Source organism: Melampsora larici-populina (genome assembly GCF_000204055.1).
Source record: "Melampsora larici-populina 98AG31 unplaced genomic scaffold MELLAscaffold_55, whole genome shotgun sequence".
Classification (NCBI taxonomy): domain Eukaryota; kingdom Fungi; phylum Basidiomycota; class Pucciniomycetes; order Pucciniales; family Melampsoraceae; genus Melampsora; species Melampsora laricis-populina.
Genome location: NW_006768819.1, coordinates 514,233 through 533,031, shown reverse-complemented (window position 1 = coordinate 533,031; position 18,799 = coordinate 514,233). Strand labels below are relative to the sequence as shown.

General features: G+C 35.6%; 4 protein-coding genes across 4 annotated transcripts; 1 reads left to right on the top strand and 3 right to left on the bottom strand.

Moving 5' to 3' along the window:
* Nucleotides 1-770: 770 nt before the first annotated feature.
* On the bottom strand, nucleotides 771-1,187 carry MELLADRAFT_111623 (uncharacterized protein; the record flags this gene model as incomplete). Its single annotated transcript, XM_007415937.1, has 1 exon — nucleotides 771-1,187. One exon carries the CDS (start codon nucleotides 1,185-1,187, stop codon nucleotides 771-773), a length of 417 nt encoding a protein of 138 aa, XP_007415999.1.
* Nucleotides 1,188-10,225: 9,038 nt separating this feature from the next.
* On the bottom strand, nucleotides 10,226-12,200 carry MELLADRAFT_79184 (uncharacterized protein; the record flags this gene model as incomplete). The annotated part of the gene is made up of 2 exons (XM_007415936.1): nucleotides 10,226-10,813; nucleotides 10,915-12,200. 2 exons carry the CDS (start codon nucleotides 12,049-12,051, stop codon nucleotides 10,628-10,630), a joined length of 1,323 nt encoding a protein of 440 aa, XP_007415998.1.
* A 3,250-nt stretch (nucleotides 12,201-15,450) lies between these two features.
* On the top strand, nucleotides 15,451-15,949 carry MELLADRAFT_73144 (uncharacterized protein; the record flags this gene model as incomplete). The annotated part of the gene is made up of 1 exon (XM_007415951.1): nucleotides 15,451-15,949. The coding sequence occupies one exon, from the start codon at nucleotides 15,629-15,631 to the stop codon at nucleotides 15,890-15,892; it is 264 nt and encodes an 87-aa protein (XP_007416013.1).
* Nucleotides 15,950-17,747: 1,798 nt separating this feature from the next.
* Nucleotides 17,748-18,631, bottom strand: MELLADRAFT_93062 (uncharacterized protein; the record flags this gene model as incomplete). Its single annotated transcript, XM_007415935.1, has 3 exons — nucleotides 17,748-17,796; nucleotides 17,873-18,400; nucleotides 18,495-18,631. 3 exons carry the CDS (start codon nucleotides 18,629-18,631, stop codon nucleotides 17,748-17,750), a joined length of 714 nt encoding a protein of 237 aa, XP_007415997.1.
* Nucleotides 18,632-18,799: the final 168 nt, after the last annotated feature.

The window sequence follows — 18,799 nt, the reverse complement described above, 5'->3', positions numbered from 1 at the left end:
TATTAGAGGGTTGTTGATGAGTGAATTTGATTGTTTTATAAGCCAATGAGACAGTTATTTTCCAAGTGAAAATGTGGCTAATCTGAGATATAAACAGAATCTGATTTAATGTATTTTTTGTATATTAGATGAATTTAAACTTGTAAAACCCTCCCCTTTCAAGCAAACCTCAGCATTTATGCGTGCCCTTGGGGCTAAACACATAAGTGCTGAGTTTCCGCTTGAAAGCCATAGGCTAAAAACATACATCTGTCTTGAATTTCCTGATCTCTTTTTGTGTATGTAACCAACTGCCTCAAAGATGGGCTTAGTCACAACCCCCCTTTGCCTGAGAAAAGAAGCTTTTGTTGCCATGGTTGCTTCAAAGTCAATTTGGAGGCTTCCAAACCATGTCTGACCTCACACTTAACTCAGAAGACATTTGTAATGCTCAATAGGCTTGCACACTGTCTGGCACTCTTTCCTCAAATTGTGGTGGATCTTATGGGCTATGTTAAATCACACATTTATCACTACTAAATCAATACGGAGCTGGTATACATGCTTGGAAACTTCACAGTGAAGTTATTTGCAGCTCTGATTTTCCCAATCCTCACAATAGGAATAGTTTGGCATGAAGTTTAAAATGCTGGTAACCATAGGCAGTCAAATTCCCACTATCTCAACATTAGTACAAAGAAATTATGTACAAGAGCCTCTATGAGGCAAAAAATTTGTGGGCTTTGGGGTTAGCTTCACCTTCCTTCAGCATATCAAGTCATTGGGCTCCTTTAAACATATCTCCTAAGATAACGCATCACCCAAATCATCCAGATGTTGTATATAGCATTGTCTCCCAGTACTGTAAGGATATCTACCACAAGGTCAGGTTTCCATTTTTGTGTCTCTTTCCCAAGAAAGCCTACATTCTTCTTGTTAATTTCAGGGTTGGTTTCAAGAATATCTTTAGTTGATTCAGTGCCAAAGTCTTTATGTGCTTGTTCATGAATCTGTTGCGTGTATCTTTCTGTTTCAAGAAATTGCTGGTAGGTGATTGGGTAGGCCACAGAAATTGGCTCAGCGACTCTTGGGCAGGTAATTCCATCAGTTCTTGAGATATGAGAAGGTTTAATAGCAGGTAACCAAAGACCTGATGCTGGATTCACAGCATAAAGGATCATACTGAGAAAAGTAATTATAATTTTCATGATATTGTAGTATACTGTATTTTATGTCAAATGACTTTCAGAACAAAAGAAAAGTCAGCTCATGTGTTGTTACTTGTGAGCCTGCCTTTGAAGGCACTCAAAAGATCTATCAAAAATTCAGGAATTATCATACCAATGTCCCTCAATCAATGGCAACTTGAGAAGGTTATACTGGTTCATTGAAAGTATCATAAGCAACCACAATTTATAAGCCCGCAAGCTAGATGCACTTATATAAGAAGAGAGATAAGAAAATGATAGAATCATGTACTCACTGCAGGTATGAGCTCAAGATTGATGGTAAACAATTGAGAGAAATTTTGAAATCAAAAGGAGAAGGAGATTTTGGTTTGAAGGACAAAAGTTGAGAATCTTTATTGTAGAACAATTGGATAATAAAGCATGCATGGGGAATGAACAATCATGAATTCAATACATCCTTGATATTGTTCCTTGAAACACTGTTTTCAAACAGATCAGGAATGACTGCAGACCTTTCCATAGACTCATAAAACATGAATCCTCTCAGGAATGCATACAGTTTGCCCAGTCATGACCGTAAGCCAGATGATGGTACACTAGTCAGGCATAATACAGATATTCAAGTTGGAAAATTTCCTGAGGCAAAACTGTCCCTACACCAAAAGTGTGTTTGGAATTCCTACATTCAAGAGTGCTGAGGAAGCCCTCCCTGAGGAGCACACTCATGGTATCCCTTTTTCAAAAAAACATTTTGAAGGGATGGGAGGCCAAAGTACCTAAACATCTAGGCACATCTTATCCTACTTTAACCCCAATGATCTGACAGCTGATTCTGGACAAACCCTGCCAAAATAAAAAGTGTATCCCATGACATAGCTTATTTCAAATCTTGAGGGAGTAGATACCCTTCATGGCTTTTCAGTATGCAAGGGCATTGAAATGCATCAAGCCCCTATTGTACCAGAGAGGCTGTTGTGCATTGGCGACATGAAACCAAGAATAGTATTCTTGTGTGCTATGTAAGACTATCTAGCATGTATCAATATCATCAAACCATCTCCTGAGGTGCACCCATTCAGATTGAAGTCCAAAGATACAACAGCTCATCCATGAATTTCAATGATGAGTTCAAATGATGAGATCTACACATAGAGCCCAATTCATTTTCTCCTCAACCCTCCTTGTGTGTCTTGGATGAATTGGTTTCACAGTTTGTAAGATAATTTTTTGTGTTGCCAGTGGGTGGCCATTTCCAACTTTTTGATCTTCTTGGGGAATTATTTATTGGTCTCTAGATCAACCCCAGAGTTTTAAAATACATATTGCTTTTTATGAAACATTTTTTGAAGGAATGGACAGTGAACTATATCAAAATCATCAACTATCCTCAGTGTCAATATGAATTCTGCACAATTCCCTCAAAAGCAGTGGTCAAGGAGAAACTGAAGATATTTTTGGAAATTGCACCACATAATCTGAACAACATAACTCTCTTGACTTTTCTAATTTCTTTGTGCACATACTCTCCACCCCCTCAGGGAGGAGCTTTTGGAACAACTCCCCTTTTGCTGAGAGAAAAAAGATTTTTCACCCTGATTGCTGCAAAGTCCATTTTGAGGCTTCCAAACCTTGTCTCACCTCAAATAAAGCTCAGGGGAGCTTTGAAATCCCAGATATACCAAAAACACAAGATATCCAAGTAAGATGCAATTCATGTCAAGACATGGGGTGCTGATGGATAACCTATTGAATCTGGTTGCAGCTAATGTCTGATCCCTGATCTAAGATAAAAAGAGCATGAGACAAGCTTGCCTATGAGTGTAGTTAGAGCTCCTAAAAGTCAAATGTTTCTGATACTTGTATTTAAAATTATAGATGTCTATGCTGTGTGATATTTGAGGGCAGAAATGTCTGGTTTTAGGCATAACATGAATGTGGAATCAGATTGGTCTGCTTATATGTCTTGCTGTCTGACTAATGGAAGGCCCATACAGCTGTAAATGATGCATGGCTGAAGCTACATGTTTAACTTGGACATCTAATTGAGATGTCTACCAGAGGGGATTTGGAGGAGAAACAAGAAAAATGTGCACATTTATTGCAGAGCTGATTGGTTGTGTCTAAACCCCACAAGTCATCATATGTACCACAATATATATCCCATCAAAATTGTTCCAAAATCAATATACACAGGATAATCATGACAAGTTTAAAATCTTAAGGTGGATATGGCCTTGAAATTACCAGGTCACAGTTCTTTCAATATCTTTTGGGGATTGTGCCTCATAATCTTGTCAACCCCAATCTGCCTTTACTTGCCTAACCTCTTTGTGCACATGTTTTCCACCCCACTCAAAGAGGAGCTTATGGAACAACTCCCCTTTTCCTGAGAGAAGAATTATTTGTGACCCTGTTTACTACAAACTCTATTTTGAGGCTTCCAAACCTAGTCTTACCCCACACCAAGCTCAGGAGAGCTGTGGAATCCTACAAAGTCTTGTGCAGATATTCTGGAGCTGTTATACCATACTACAGTGGATTATGTGGGCTATCTTACCTTGCGAGCTTATCACAACTGAACAAATAAAGAGCTGGTACACAATTCTTGAATACTCCAAAATGATGTTAAATTCAGCTCTAGTTTCCTCAAAATTACTGATAGAAAGTGTCTCAAACTGAAATTAGATTTGTACATGAATTTACAAATGTTAGGCATCATGAACATTTTAATTCCCACTATCTTGAAATGAGCTTGGAGAAATTCTGCAAAATAGTGTGTATCAAAATACTGTATTTGGTGAGACTGTATGGATATCTTTACTTGACTTTGGCATATCAAATTTTTAGACTCCCCTATGCATATCTTCTAAGATGATATATCCCCCAAAACATAAAGCTATCATATAGATAATTGTCTCGGATTCCTGTAAGTATATCATCCAAAAGGTTATATATCCATTTTTGTGTATTTTGACTGAAATAACCAACATCCTTCATGTTCAGTTCAGGTTCATTTTCAAAGCTATTGTTCCTTGATTGAATTTCAAAGTTTTCATGTGCTTGTTCATGAATTTGTTGCATATATCTTGCGCTTTCAAAACATTGTCCATCCATATGTGAGATCATAACAGAAATTGAGTTGGTGACTATTGGCCGACAAGTTGATGCTTCTGTACTTGTGAACTGATGGGGTTGAAAAGGTTGTAGTGGGCGGCCTGAAGACTGATGATAAGCCAAAAGAATGATATTGATTTAAAAAAAACTAAGTCTCATATTGTTAACCTATACTGTATTCTCTCAGATTCAATACCAAAAACATCTTTTCAACCAAGAAGAAGTCAGCTCTTTTCACATGTCCAAACCTTGTCTTGCATCCGTGCAAAAATTCTATTTGCAATTGATAAATATCTGTACCTATAAAGCTTAATCAATGGACCTTTCAAAAGGTTTCCACAGACAATACTCCTTATGTGACTGTGTTATGGTAAGCATCAGAAGTGTCCAAAGTAAGTAAGCCTGAGAGCTAGATGGATTTTTCTAACAGGAGAGATAATGGTATTTGAAAGTCATGTTCCCAAGTATGAACTCTAGATTGATGATAAAGCAAATCTTCAAGAAACCCACCTATGACAAAATCAAAATGAACCATGAAGCTAACAAGGAGAAAACTTTGTATGAACTCGAGATTGATGATGAAGAAAATCTTGAAGAGACCCACCTATGAGAAAATGAACATGGACCATGTAAGCTAAAAAATGAGAAAACTTTGGCATAAATTTAGTGGAACTATAAATGAAACACATGGAATGAAGAAGTGTTCATAATTCTAAGACACCCTTCATCTGGTTGATTGAAACACTATTCTTCAACAGATCAGCAATGAATCAATTCTCTTCAATAGACCCATAAAACATGAATCATCTCAGAAATGAATCCAAGTTGAATAGGCCTGACTGGATTCCAGAAAATGGTGCATGTTGTTAAAGTATAGTTTCATTCGTGTAACAATTACATTTCACAAGTCTGACATCTCATTATTACACTTGTTATTTCATTTATTATTTACTCTTTATTTCATATGTAATGCTTGTATGTTTCATAAGTCTTGCACTCTGTCATCATTTTAAACCTATGTATTGCTGAAGAACAATATTGTTTAAAGACCTGGAAGAGCAACAAAGTTCTAGTCTCCCTCTTCATCCAAGATATTCTAATCTATTCTTGGGTGAAAGGTGAGTTAACTCAGACTCGTGGGATTTGATTGTTCATAAGGTTTCTGTTTCTGAACTATAACAATCCCTGCTCTGACAGGTGAGTTAACTCATAACCCAGGATTGCACCTATAAAGGTATATAACAAAACACATTTTTCAGTTTTTGGGCTCTACACAACACAAAACTCATTGTCTCAAGTTCCAGAGCACTTCAAAAGATGCGCATGGAGTAGGGCTATTGAATGAGCCTACTCCAAGTATCTCAACTTCACTCACCTTGGCACAAAATCAATTGGCGCAAAAAACAATTGTGCCTCCAAGGCCTGATCCCGACGTTCAATTTAGGGCTGTTTTTGACCGTTACATCTGTTTAACTCAGGCAGTATAGGTGCTATGAGGCTGAAAGCTAGCTTAAATGAAAGCCTTCAATCCCACGCACATTTTGCACTACTATAGCTGCTGTAAATGTGGTGTTAAGTGCCCAAAAACCGCACCAACAAACCGTCGGGATTCTCCTTACATACCTCTATAGATGCATTCCTGGGTCCTGTTAACTCAGACTTGTGGGATTTGATGGTTCATAAGGTTTCTGTTTATGAACTATAACAATCCCTGCTCTGACAGTTGCAACACATCTTTCAGACATAAAACAGAGATTTGAGTTGGAAAGGTCACTAAAAGAAAACTTCACCTCCATCAAAATTCTACTGGAAATTTTTAAATTTTCAAAAGATTTTGAGGATGCCCTTTCTGAGAATCACACTCATGGAATCTTTTTTCAAACAAAATACATTTTGAACGGCTTGGAGGAAAAAGTACCCAAACCATTCAAAACTTTTACCCAACTTTAACCTCGGTGATCTGCAAGCTGATTCTATACACACCCTGTTACAATAGATTCAATGCTGTATTGTGCAAGCAAGACTGTTGTGCCATTGTGAAATGACACTGGAGATGGGATTTTACCTGTGCCACATAGGACCATGTAACGTGTATTTATTTTTGCATTGCTTAAAGTGTTGTTAGAGCCTTTGGCCATTCAACACTGCTTGTGTTTCCAGAACCAGTAAAACCCCTCTGGCTGTGTCAGGTGAAAGGTTTATGTTGGCTGTCTCAAATAGCATACACAATGTTTGTAAGGAGACATGATTTGTTGGCTAAAAGATGGGGCAGAGGTTTTAATTCCTTGGTGGTTTCCTGTCTGTTGGCAAGTCTTCATCTGAAATTGTAGCCCAGTTCCAGAAATTTGTCAACTGCCATGTTCTGTCACAATATTGAGTGATGGCTTGAAAAGCAATGGGTTTGTTAAGTATGGTGGTCTTGCACTTCTGGCAAAGATACCTTGGACTGTCAAATCTGATGTTGACTTGGATACAGATTCCTTTGAACTGTGTGTCCAGAAATTAATCCAAGGCTTTCTTTGGCCCCAACAATTGCCTCAGATGAATTACTTGGGCACCAGGTCTAGGCTATTGCCATCCAAGGATGCCTCTGATTAGAAATTCTAAGGCATCTTTGTTGGCGGGGTTGGACTTGATGTCTTTCTTTGGTGGATTTTTTGCATGTGAATAAAAAGTGTTTTGCTCTTACAAGGTCTGTCACTTTCAGCTTGGGTCCCAGAGTCTGAACCTGTTTGAATTAAGATCAATGATGGTTACAGAAAATATAACCTGACCTTAGTTGTGTTGATATTGGATGCTTAATCAGACTATTCAGGGAGTGTAGGTGTTGTTTTCAAAATATCATTAACCTATCTTTCCAGTGATGTATTTTTAAATATAAAAGAACAAAGATACACAAGATAAAAAGTAAAAATCTGGGTTTGTGCCTTGTTTTCCAGATTGGAATCTTTGGCTGGACTTGCAACTAGGCAAGCCAAAACACTATAGTCAAAAAGTCTGAGTTGGAATACTGGACACAAGTCTGGATTTCTAATTTGTATTCCACAACTAGCTCATCCATGATTTTCAATGATAAGTCTAAAGTTTGTTTTCTCTCCAACACCCTCTTAAATTGCTTTCACAGTCTCTGGATTTTGGTTTCATACTCTTTGAAATCCCTTTGTATTCTGGTAGATCATTTCCCTATTTTTTGATTCTCTTTTAGATTTACTCATCAGTCTATAAATTCAAACCTAGAGTTCAACATTACATCTTAGATTTCATGAAACCTATGTAGTAAACCAAAATAAATAATGAACTATACTACCATTCAAAAACTAGTCTGATTGTCACTACAAATCTCACAGAAATCACTAAGAAGCAATAATTGGGGCACATGTACATACTTTTTGCTACATACTTTTTTTTTGGCAGGGAGAACGAGGTCAAAAGTATATTTTTTTTCTTTTTCCCCGCCAAAAAAAAGTATGTAGCGCCACATACAGGCCTTTGGCACAGAGCCAGTGAGAGACTTGGTTAAGTTTGGTACCCATGTTCATATAAAAAAAACCAAAAAATCTTTCATTCATGTGTAACTTATTTTGGTAAAACTTATAAAACATTTATTTACATTAGGGGGTTTCAAGTTGAATTTTTTTGCGTATTTTTACGCTACAACAACTTGCCCGTTGTTGTAAAATATGCGTAAATTTTTTACAGCGGGACACCTTTTTAGGTGTCCCGAATTAAAATTACGTTGTTTTACAAAGATTTTTTTTACGAACAACTTGTCTGAATTTTTAAAAATTACACAAAAAAAAATTGAACTTGAAACCCCCTATTGGTTGTATGTCCAAGCCCATAATCCATGTATCTTTTCTTCCAAACCCTGCTGATGTACCAAATCTTTTTTGGCATTCCAAAAAACCATTAAACCAAATTCTAAGAAAAAATTCCAAACCAGATTAATCAAACAAACTTCTAGAAAACCATTCATGATGAATTGTTGAATAAACCAACGGAAATGAATAAACCTTAAGAATGAATAAGCCATCAGATTGGTTTGAATGGTTAATGAGTTTTTTGTGATAGATTTTTGGATGGATTGGATAATTTTATTTGTCATCAATGTGATTTTCTTTTTGATGATTTCAGAGTTTGGTTGAATCTCTTTGGTAGATTAAGTATGCACATGTACATACTTTTTGCTACATCCTTTTTTTTTGGCAGGGAGAACAAGGTCAAAAGTATATTTTTTTCTTTTTCCCCGCCAAAAAAAAAGTATGTAGTGCCACATACAGGCCTTTGGCACAGAGCCAGTGAGAGACTTGGTTAAGTTTTGTACCCATGTCCATATAAAAAAACCAAAAAATCTTTCATTCATGTGTAACTTATTTTGGTAAAACTTATAAAACATTTATTTACATTGATTGAATGTCCAAGCCCATAATCCATGTATCTTTTCTTCCAAACCTTCCTGATGTACCAAACCTTTTTTGGCATTTCAAAAAACCATTAAACCAAATTTTAAGAAAACATTCCAAACCAGGTTAATCAAACAAACCTCTAGAAAACCATTCATGGTGAATTGTTGAATAAACCAACTGAAATAAATAAACCTTACAAATGAATAAGCCATCAGATTGGTTTGAATGGTTAATGAGTTTTTTGTGATAGATTTTTGGATGGATTGGATAATTCTATTTGTCATCAATGTGATTTTCTTTTCTATGGTTTCAGAGTTTGGTTGAATCTCTTTGGTAGATTGGCTTTTCATTTCTTCATTTGCTGATACTTTTTTGTGAAGCTCTTGCACATCTTTAAAGTACTTTTTATAAAGTTTTTATATGTTTCTGAAAAGTTCATGTACCTTGATTGATCATCTTTTTGACCTGATAATTCATTTAAGACTTCACAATGATCAATTCCAGAAACATATTTCAAGTTATCACAGTCTAATGCAGCAGCACAAAACTGTAAGTACTGAGATTAAAATCCCAATAAAAATCGTCAAAAAAAAACTCATCACCTAAGCTTTATTTTTATTTTATTCTTGTATTTACTAAAGCAGAGTTAAGAAAGAAATCAGTGATCTTTTTCTATGTTTATTCTTACAGCTACCAAGAAACAAAATCAAAGAAGCGAAGAAAAACAAACTCACAGTCTTAAATATAAAAATGATCTTTTTATATCCTGAACCAATCCCACCCCAAAAATCTAACACCTCTAAGAAAACCTTTATATTGAAACAAAAGTAAAGAGCCCCAAGAAAATCAATATTTCAAGTCACAATAAAGTAGATAAACTTTCAAACACCTCGTAGTAAGTACACCAAAAAAGAAAACTAATATAAAAACTTAAAGAAAAAACCTGAGGCTTTGGAATCGGATGGTAACTCAATTAAATGATGAATAACACTGGGCCAACAAGTCAACCTCAGATGAAACCCTTCACCAAGCTTGTGTCCAACTATGTAGTCCAGATAACAATAAGTTTCTAAATTCCTCCCGTAGGTAAACTCGTCAGGTGATTTTGGTATGTGTCTTGAAGTGGAGATCCTACGTAAGTTGAAATTAGAATCAATCAGTTTTTCGCAGTTTGTCCATAAGGCACCCGAATCATATCTCGATATATATGAATTGCATTTCGCTTGGATATCTTGTGTTCTTGGTACATACTTTGAATACCTCAGAACCGTTTTCCTTCCGAACAAATCATCAAAGAAACAGCCATTAAGGCACCCGGATCATCTCTCGATATGAAATACATTTCGCTGGCTTATCTCGTGTTCTTGGTACTTTGAATACACCAAATGATCCTCCGTCCAGGAAAACCATCAAAGATCCCACTGGTTTTCTAAACCAAGCTGGCTGACTATGAACACAAATAAAACCAGCTTTTTTTTTAGGTAAAACAGATATACAATCAAGTTCCTTCATATAAAATTAATTAAAATCATCATTACGTCATTCATCAAAACTGTTCATTAAACTTTGGTTTGTATAAAATATGTACAATAACAACCAAAAAGAATCATTGAATCAAACATGAAAATGTTCATAACTTTAAAAGAAGAAGAAGAAGAAAAGTTGGGATTTGAAAAAAAAGAGGATACATGATGAGAATATTAACTAATGAAAATCATGTCGTTTGGAATAAAAATAAGAAAAGCATGATAAAGATAAAAAAGGAAAAAGAAATGAGAAAATCGAAACGAAAAAAAAAAAAACGAAACGAAAGGAAAGGAAAAAGAAAAAAAAAAACAAGCAACTAAAAGTAAGATATCAAAAAAAAATTAACTAGAAACACGAAAAACTGAAATCAGAAAAACAAAACAAAGAAAAAGCAAAGAAAAAAGAAGAAGATTAAAATCCAAGATAAGAACGAGAAAATCGTTTGAATTTTAAGATTAAAGATTTCAAACGATTTTTAAATAAGATTGGAAGACAAGAAAGTAATGAAATAAAGACCAATTTGAATAACAAATCTGAATTCCAAATCGATAAATGTTGATGATGATTTCGTGTAGCGATTCCAATAAGATGTCCAACCTAAAACCCCCAAAAGGAAACCAAAAAAAAAAGATGAAAAAGAGGTAAAATGATGAGTATCAAAGATATGGTAAAGAGAGAGATCAAAAAGAAAACTCAACTTGAGTAGTTAAGAAATTATAAGGTAAAGAACCAAAGAAGAGTGTCAAAAAGAAAGGCAAGACCGGTAATCCTATGGCACCGGACGTTAAATTCAAAGCCGAGTAAGGTAAGATAGGAATCAATCTAGCCAACAACAAATAACTAATTAATTCAAATTGATCATACTGATTAGAATGAGTTTTAAAACAATCCAAAGAGTTTTTAACTGATTTAATAGCATTAGGAAAGTATCTATAAATCAAAGGTCTTGCAATCATAGCTAAAGAATAAGCAAAGGTCGATCCTACAGCAGTTAAGAAGGAAGTCAAGAGTGTTGAATAGAATGTTCCGTATAATGAGCCAATCAATACGTTTGAAAACACCGTGCCTGGGATCGAAAAGGTTTGTTTCCATATCAAAATCAAACTGATGATGATCAATAAATGTAAGGCTTGGGATGGGGATGATTGAGAGTATTGTCTTAGATCATGGATTTGATTTGATACTTGTGATAAGGAAGTAGGTAGTTGAAGTCCTGGGATAGTCGTCACCAGATAAGCAATCACTAAGAATGAAGAAACTGATAGACCGATTAAGATCAAGACTCTTGAGATCAAGATGGATGATGAGAGTGTTGGGTTTGGGTTTGGGTTTGATTTGATGACTGTAGATGATTTTAGTTTCGATTCGGATTGTGATAGATCTTCTTGTTTTGAAGGAGTTGCTTGATGATGAATAGTTTGATGAATGTGTAAAGGTAAGATGGGAGATTTTGAAGACAGATGATAATGTTTAGATAGAATCGGTTGAGGTTGAAACCAAGATGAAGTAGGAGAATGATCGATTGAATGATGAACGATCTCAGGTAAAGTGATTTGATGATGTTGAGATTCTATGGGTGTTAATGGAGGAGTGGCAGATTGAGTTGAATTTGAGAATGAGATGGAAGATGAACTAGGTGAATGTAATAAACTCGAAGATTCTGTGCTCGAATCAATCACTTCAATGGTCATGTTAGGTCTCATTTGATGGTGCTGATGAAGATGAAGATGACGATAATCTTGATGAAGATAAGGGTTGTGATGATGATGAGCTGAGAATGTAGTTTCTTCTTCACTTGAATGATGATCAAATGGTGATATAGAGCTTAGTGTCATTTTGTTCTTTGAGGAGATGATAAGAAGAATGTCAGTAGATTCGATTTGATTTGAAGATGAAGAGATATAGTATGTAAGATAAAGAAGATGATCAGAAAAGAAATGAATGAAACCAATTAGATAATCCAGAATTGAAGAGGATGAATGGGCTGGAATTGGATGTACCAAGAAATTGGCTTGTATTCGAATTTGTACAAGTTTATGAATATTTGATTTCGATCTGGACCCTTTGATAAAATTTAATTTTACTGATTTCGTTATAAACTAATGTAAAAAGAAATGCTGAGCCATTCATCAACTCAACTGATCATTCCATATGAAGCTTTGTATGTTGTTATCTAGACTGTGAAATTGATGATCCAAAATGAAAAATATAAAATCTTTTTCTGATCTAAACTTCCGAACTTGATCATGACTTGTTAAAGAATTCATCGGTCGGATCCAATCCAATCAGATTCTACTTTGTAATCATCAACAACTCTTCTTCTCCTCCCGCCAACTCCTGCCGATGCGCCCGTGCTTGATTTCTTTTAAGAATACATATGTACACCAATCTTGGACATGGTTTTACTGCATCATCTGATAGTGATGTAAACTGTAATCTAATCTAATCCATCACAGAGCGAGGGATCAAAGTGACTATGTAAGAAAATCAGTTTCAAATCAGATTGGGAAGAATCTTTCTGGAAAATAATTATGAATCCATTGACTTTCATTGGGCCTCACAGGGGAATATTAATCATTAATACATACGATTTGGTCTTTGGACTAACTAGCTAATGCATTCTTTGGTTTGTATGGACTCTGTTTGTTGAGTTGAAAACATATCTCCAAAGATGGTTTGAAAAACTGAAAAACCAATTCATTCATCTTTCGGGAATAGTCTTCATTCCCTGGCTGTGATGTTGCAAACATCATCATTGATTGGAATTAGGGGTGATGTCTCGGACTCCGGATGTTTTCTTGACGACCACAACACACATTCCAAAGAAATTTTCCTTACTAGGTTTGGAGGCACTTGATCAAACAATGTGTGATGTAGAAAACAAAGTCAAATTGGATTAGCCTAAAGAACTCCAATCACTTCAAGCGTCTCCAATTGGCTTGTATATCTTAACTCCTTGGATGGCACGACTTTAAGCGTCTCCAATCGGCTTGTACATACATACATATATCTTAACTCCTTGGATAGGATGATTCTTTTTTCCAAAGTCATTTAAAAACATCTCAGACTCCAGCGTGACAGACACCAACGATGTGCAACTTTGAATGACATGTACAAATTTTGATAGGTTTAGACATCACCAAGGTTTCCATTACCTCCAACAACATGCCCCTCGGAGTTGACCACTGGCACTGATGAATCAGGCAGCTCAATCCCACAGAAGATATCAAAAGGACGTATAGAGTGACTAAACAAATCATCATGTACATATAGCTTACTATGCTCAGGAGCCAACTTGACTATGTTTCAAAGATTTAAAGACCTATCAAGCCCTTCCTCTTTTCAGGGGTTTTTCTTTATCTGCTCATCTATTAAGGACAAATGGACCTCTCATACAAATTGTAAGCTGAACAAATATCAGAAACAAGATAACCTATTGTAGCTTATTGTAGCTCACTTTGAATACTTTATTGATCTTAACGGAATACTGAAGCTCAGTGGGATACTTGGAAGCCCTTTCTCCCAATGTCTTTCCCTGGATACGTTTGATAAGCTTAACGAGTACAATGTTATCTGGTAAGCTTGGCAATTATATTCGTCAAATATAAGCGTAATCAATATTGTAAGCATCATCATTCAAGTTAAAGGTAAACCGTGTTCGCCGGCAAAACCTGATTTAACTCCCAATCCCTGTCACTGCCAGCATTAAAGAGGTTCCCAGATGGGAATACGGGTCCTAGTGATCAGATTCCCATTCTGCTACTGTTACACAGTTCCATGAATATTTCCTGAGTAGCCGTTGTGATATATGTAGTCAATATTTTGAAATGTGTGTCTCAATCTGAACAAAGTTACAGCATGTATTACACATGATTTTCTTATCTAGATGAGCAGATAACTGAGCCGACCTGTATGTAGCTGATAGCTAAGGATTTACTCAGATGTTTGCACACATGTAGTGTATGCTTTATGGCTCAGATGTGCAGTGCAAGATGATTTGATTCTCCATTCTTCTCTCAATGATATTCCCAGCCTAGGTCACGTTCCGACCAGGGAACCTATTTAATGCTGGCAGTGTGTTACCAATTTCCAGGTTTACACGTTCACCAGATTTAACCTGATTTCCACGCGCCTCACCCCAAATCCATTCCTCGCTCCCCTCATCAAATTAATTCTTCACCACCATTGACTTCATTCTCATCTTAATCAACTCTCTTTGCATTCTCCTTCTCTTACTCCTTGTCAAGCTTCAATGAAACTCGATTTGGATATATCTACCCATCTTCATCAAACCAATCTCAATCAACAAGATAATCACAATCAATAAGCTAATCTTAAAGAAGATAATAACAATCAACAACAAGATACTCTCACCAATAACAATCGACAAGCTACTCTGGCCAATGAAAATGAACAAGATACTCTTGCCAATAGCAATCATCAAGATACTCTTGCCAGTAACAATCAACAAGATACTCTCACTCCAGTCATGATGACTCTACTGCTAAACACATGATCACTACTTAACAACCAAATCAACTTGAATCTGAACAGATTTATCATCATCTATCAATTTCAGATCCAAATTCAATTCATACTCTCAATGAATCTAAAGTTATCATCAATCCCAACAATAAACCTATCCTTCAATCAATCATCACTCCTAACAATCCAACTCCAACTCCAGATTTACATACTACCTTTGCACCTTCTACTTGTGGTTCAAGCCCAAAATTGCCTTCTGATCTAGGTTCATATGCACCTAAATTAGCTCCAACTTCTAAATCAGATGTGCCACTAAACCTGCTGAAGTACAAATCGTTTTGAGTCACTTCTTTACCATTTCGGTTCTTACCTATTTCAAACCGCTGATCTTGCTTTTTTCTTCTGATAATGTTAAAAAAACAATAGGAAATCTCAAGTTCAACCTGAACGTAAAAGCATATTTGGAAAATTATTTGAAAAACGAGCACATAGTGGAGATTTGAAAGTAGAAAGTCAAGGAAGGATTGGAGGACATAGTAAAAGTGTAGAAGGAGTTAATAGTGGAAATGAAAGGGGAGATAGTAATACTACGGAATCGACCATCTTAGAACATAAGACAAGTGATAAACGATCAGTTCAAGGTGGATCAAATCATGGAGGTGAAACAGGAAATAGTATGATGTGATTCCTTTCACGTCAAGCATCAAATCATCCTGCTGCTGGATCTACTATTGGTAATAAATCAAATGGAACTCAAAATTATAGTAAAGTGATGAATGAAATGAACAATTGAGTAAAAAGGTGACGACGACTGAAGGACTTGCAAGTAAACTTTTAAATGCAAGTGTTAGAGTTACACCGAATGACAAACCAACAAGTCCTGAAGAAAAAGTAGTCGCTCTATCATCATCATCGGAATCAAGAGAAATGGTAGGAGGAAAGTTGGGACAAAAACCATCATCTTCATCAAAAGGAGCGCGATCAGAAGATGGTAAATCTGAAATACAAGTCGGTACCAGTACATTATTAAAGAATTATGCAGTATGTGGAAAAGCAGCAATTGGGAAAGGTGCAACTGCTGTCATTAGATTAGCACATAAATGGGATAGACAAACTGATAAACTCTATGTAGTTGAAGAGTTTCAAAAACATAGAAAGAATGAAAGTGAAAAAGAATATGTTAAGAAATGAACTAGCGAGTTTTGTATCTCTTAAGTAGTACAATCAGTGAATGAATTTTCAAAGCAATTTTTAGTTTCCAGTTCCTATTTCAATTGCAATCAAAGCTATTGTGAAACCTATGGAACTTAGGTTTAGGTATCATCTTGATATTCAAAGGTCTACCAATCAATTAGGCAAGGTAAATATCAACCTTGCAAATTGGCATAATCTTTTATTCACTTAAAGTATATACTGGTTTGGTTGTTTTGGAAAGCCTGAATGGTATTTTGATCAGATACTTCATTGACTAGAGAACATGAAACTTTTGTACAAAAAGATACCCAAAACCTAATGAATATGAATGGATACAATCATTTAGATGCAATGGTAAGTCCATCAACGCAAATACACAACAAGAAAAAGAGAACTGAATTCAGGAATTTTGTTTTTTTTCTATTAGACTGCATTTTCAAGTTTCTTAATTGAAATGATTGAGAAGAAAGTGAAGCAGGATATACCACACTCATTAGAAATTAAGCCAATTTTAGCATATACAATGTCTAAATCAATTGAATTTAATATATCTGTCAAAGAAAGAGTATTTCAACCAAGTCAAAATTAATGCCAGATTGTTAATTTAAATTTTTGGGAGTTTTGAATGCACCTGAACCACAATATGGATCAATTGGATAAATCTGATATTCAGTAATCACAACAAGGTAGAGCAAATGAAAGTAATATTGGGATTGGTCAAGTTGCAGTTTTGAATCAAATCAGTCAAGTTTTTTGTTAGTTGTGAAAGGATGACAAGTGTTTTTAATCAATGAAATGATGCTGTTGTAAGTCATTCTTTCTTACATTCTTTCTTACATTGATCAAACTCAAATTGTACTGATTTTGATTATTTTTTTTGGCTTAGGTTGAATAATTTGATGAAATTAGAGTAAGAATGAAAACTTCATCTCTAGAAGTCTCATAGAGAATGAATAAAATAATTGAAGAAATTGGTCCAAATGAGATTTGTGAATCAATTTTTGACACATTTATTAAGAAATTTGATTGCTGTTTAGAAGGATCTATTGATTCATAAAGAATATCAAAAATCAAAAATCATGTCTTGAAATAAGTCAAGAATTATCTAATTTAATTTTAAAGTGCCCTATTTTAAACAGGATGGGAATTACTTCTATACATTTAGATGGAGGTTGTCAATTGAAGTTTGATGTTGAAAATAGTTGAATTCATACAATAAAGTAAGATATAAAGGTTTGTGAACTCTGTTGGAAAAGATTGTTTAATGCTATCAAATTTTGTCTCTACAGAAAGTAGTTCAAATAATCAAGGTGAAAGGAAATGAAATATGATTATTAACTTTTGTGAAGTTTGTTTTGATCAAGAAAAACTTGAGGATTATGAAATCATGAGAAAAGAGTTGGGGATGGATGGGGATCAGTGAGTAGTGGAGATGAGGTTTGTGCTGTTTCAAGAAAAAGACCTCATGAGTGTTGGAGATAATTCAAAAATATCATTTTGATTTCTATGTATGATCATTGGGTGTTTCTTTTGTGAAGTTTGGAAGAGTATTTCAAGTTTTTGGATTTTGACTATGCAGAGTTTCTTTTTGGTTTGGTAATAAAAAGGGTTTTATACATATTATAAATGGGAAGGTCCTAGGTTGAGTGGTGGATCAAATAAATGCTCACAAGAAAGCGGTGTCAATTGGCAAAATGGAGCAAGCAGGATGCAATCATGCGGCGCCCGCCGCTGATCGGGCTAGTCAACAAGAAAATTTTAAAGTGGGTTTGTTTCGGAACATTGGATATGTATGTACATAGTATGAAGGGAATGATGATTGGAGAAAAGATATTCAAGATGAGGACGTTGTTCAAGATAATTCGTATTCAGATTTGTAAGCCTGGATCAAATTCAACAAACTAAAAAAACAAAACAAAATGTCAGAGAAACAATCAATCGATCAGAAATGAAGATTGTAAATAAGAATGTGCTTACCTTTCAACTTCGACCGATCGATCACGTTTGATCATCTCTTGAACCCAATATCTAAAAACATCAATTATAGAACGTAACAAATCATGATGGTTAAAAACTTGTTGAGGAACTTCTAAGATCCTAGCAATATCTTCTTGCATTCTGATCTTGATGGAAGGAATAAGTGAGTCTTCGTCGGAAAGAGATATCATTTGACCTACAAAAAGTATGGCTCGTTCGATGGCTAATCTGTTCAAAGGAGAATCAACTGGGTCATAGCCCGTTAAAGATTGAGAAAGAGTTCCGGTCACATCACAAGAGATTTGGGTTGGAGTTCCACGACCAGCGGGAAGTTTTTTGCGTTTGCGGGTTTTAGGAATCGATTGAGTAGATAGGATTGATGAAGAACTTTTCGGAAATTTAACTTCGTAGTTTTCGGGAATGTTGCAAAGTGTGTCGCTCTTTGGAGAGTTTACGAGTAAAGAATCACGAGGGCCTTGTCGGTAGTATACCTTGTATCGTCCAGCGGGTGGATTCGAGACCTCAGAACTACAGAGTTAAAAGATTGATCACACCAATTTTCAGTTGAGATCCAACACTAAACAAAGAATGAAAGAGATCTTGAAAAAGAAATGATACTTACGTTTCGTTTGATCCAGAAGAGTCAGAGTCGGCAGAGTTAGTCGTAATTTTCATGTCTTCAAAGCTGGAAGTAGGAATTGCTTCGGGAGCATTGTCAGAACCGAGGGCAAGGCTATCGTGAGAATCCAAAGACGACATCTTAGAGGCTGATAAGCAGTGGCTTTGGAGACAAGAATGAAGTGAATTGGAGCGTATGAAGTGGTGATGTATGCGTTGGTTTGAAGAGAATAAGTGTCTTTTAAAATTTGCTGATGGATGCGATCTTTAGAGAATAATCCAATACTTCAAGTCTGTTGTAAGAAGTGG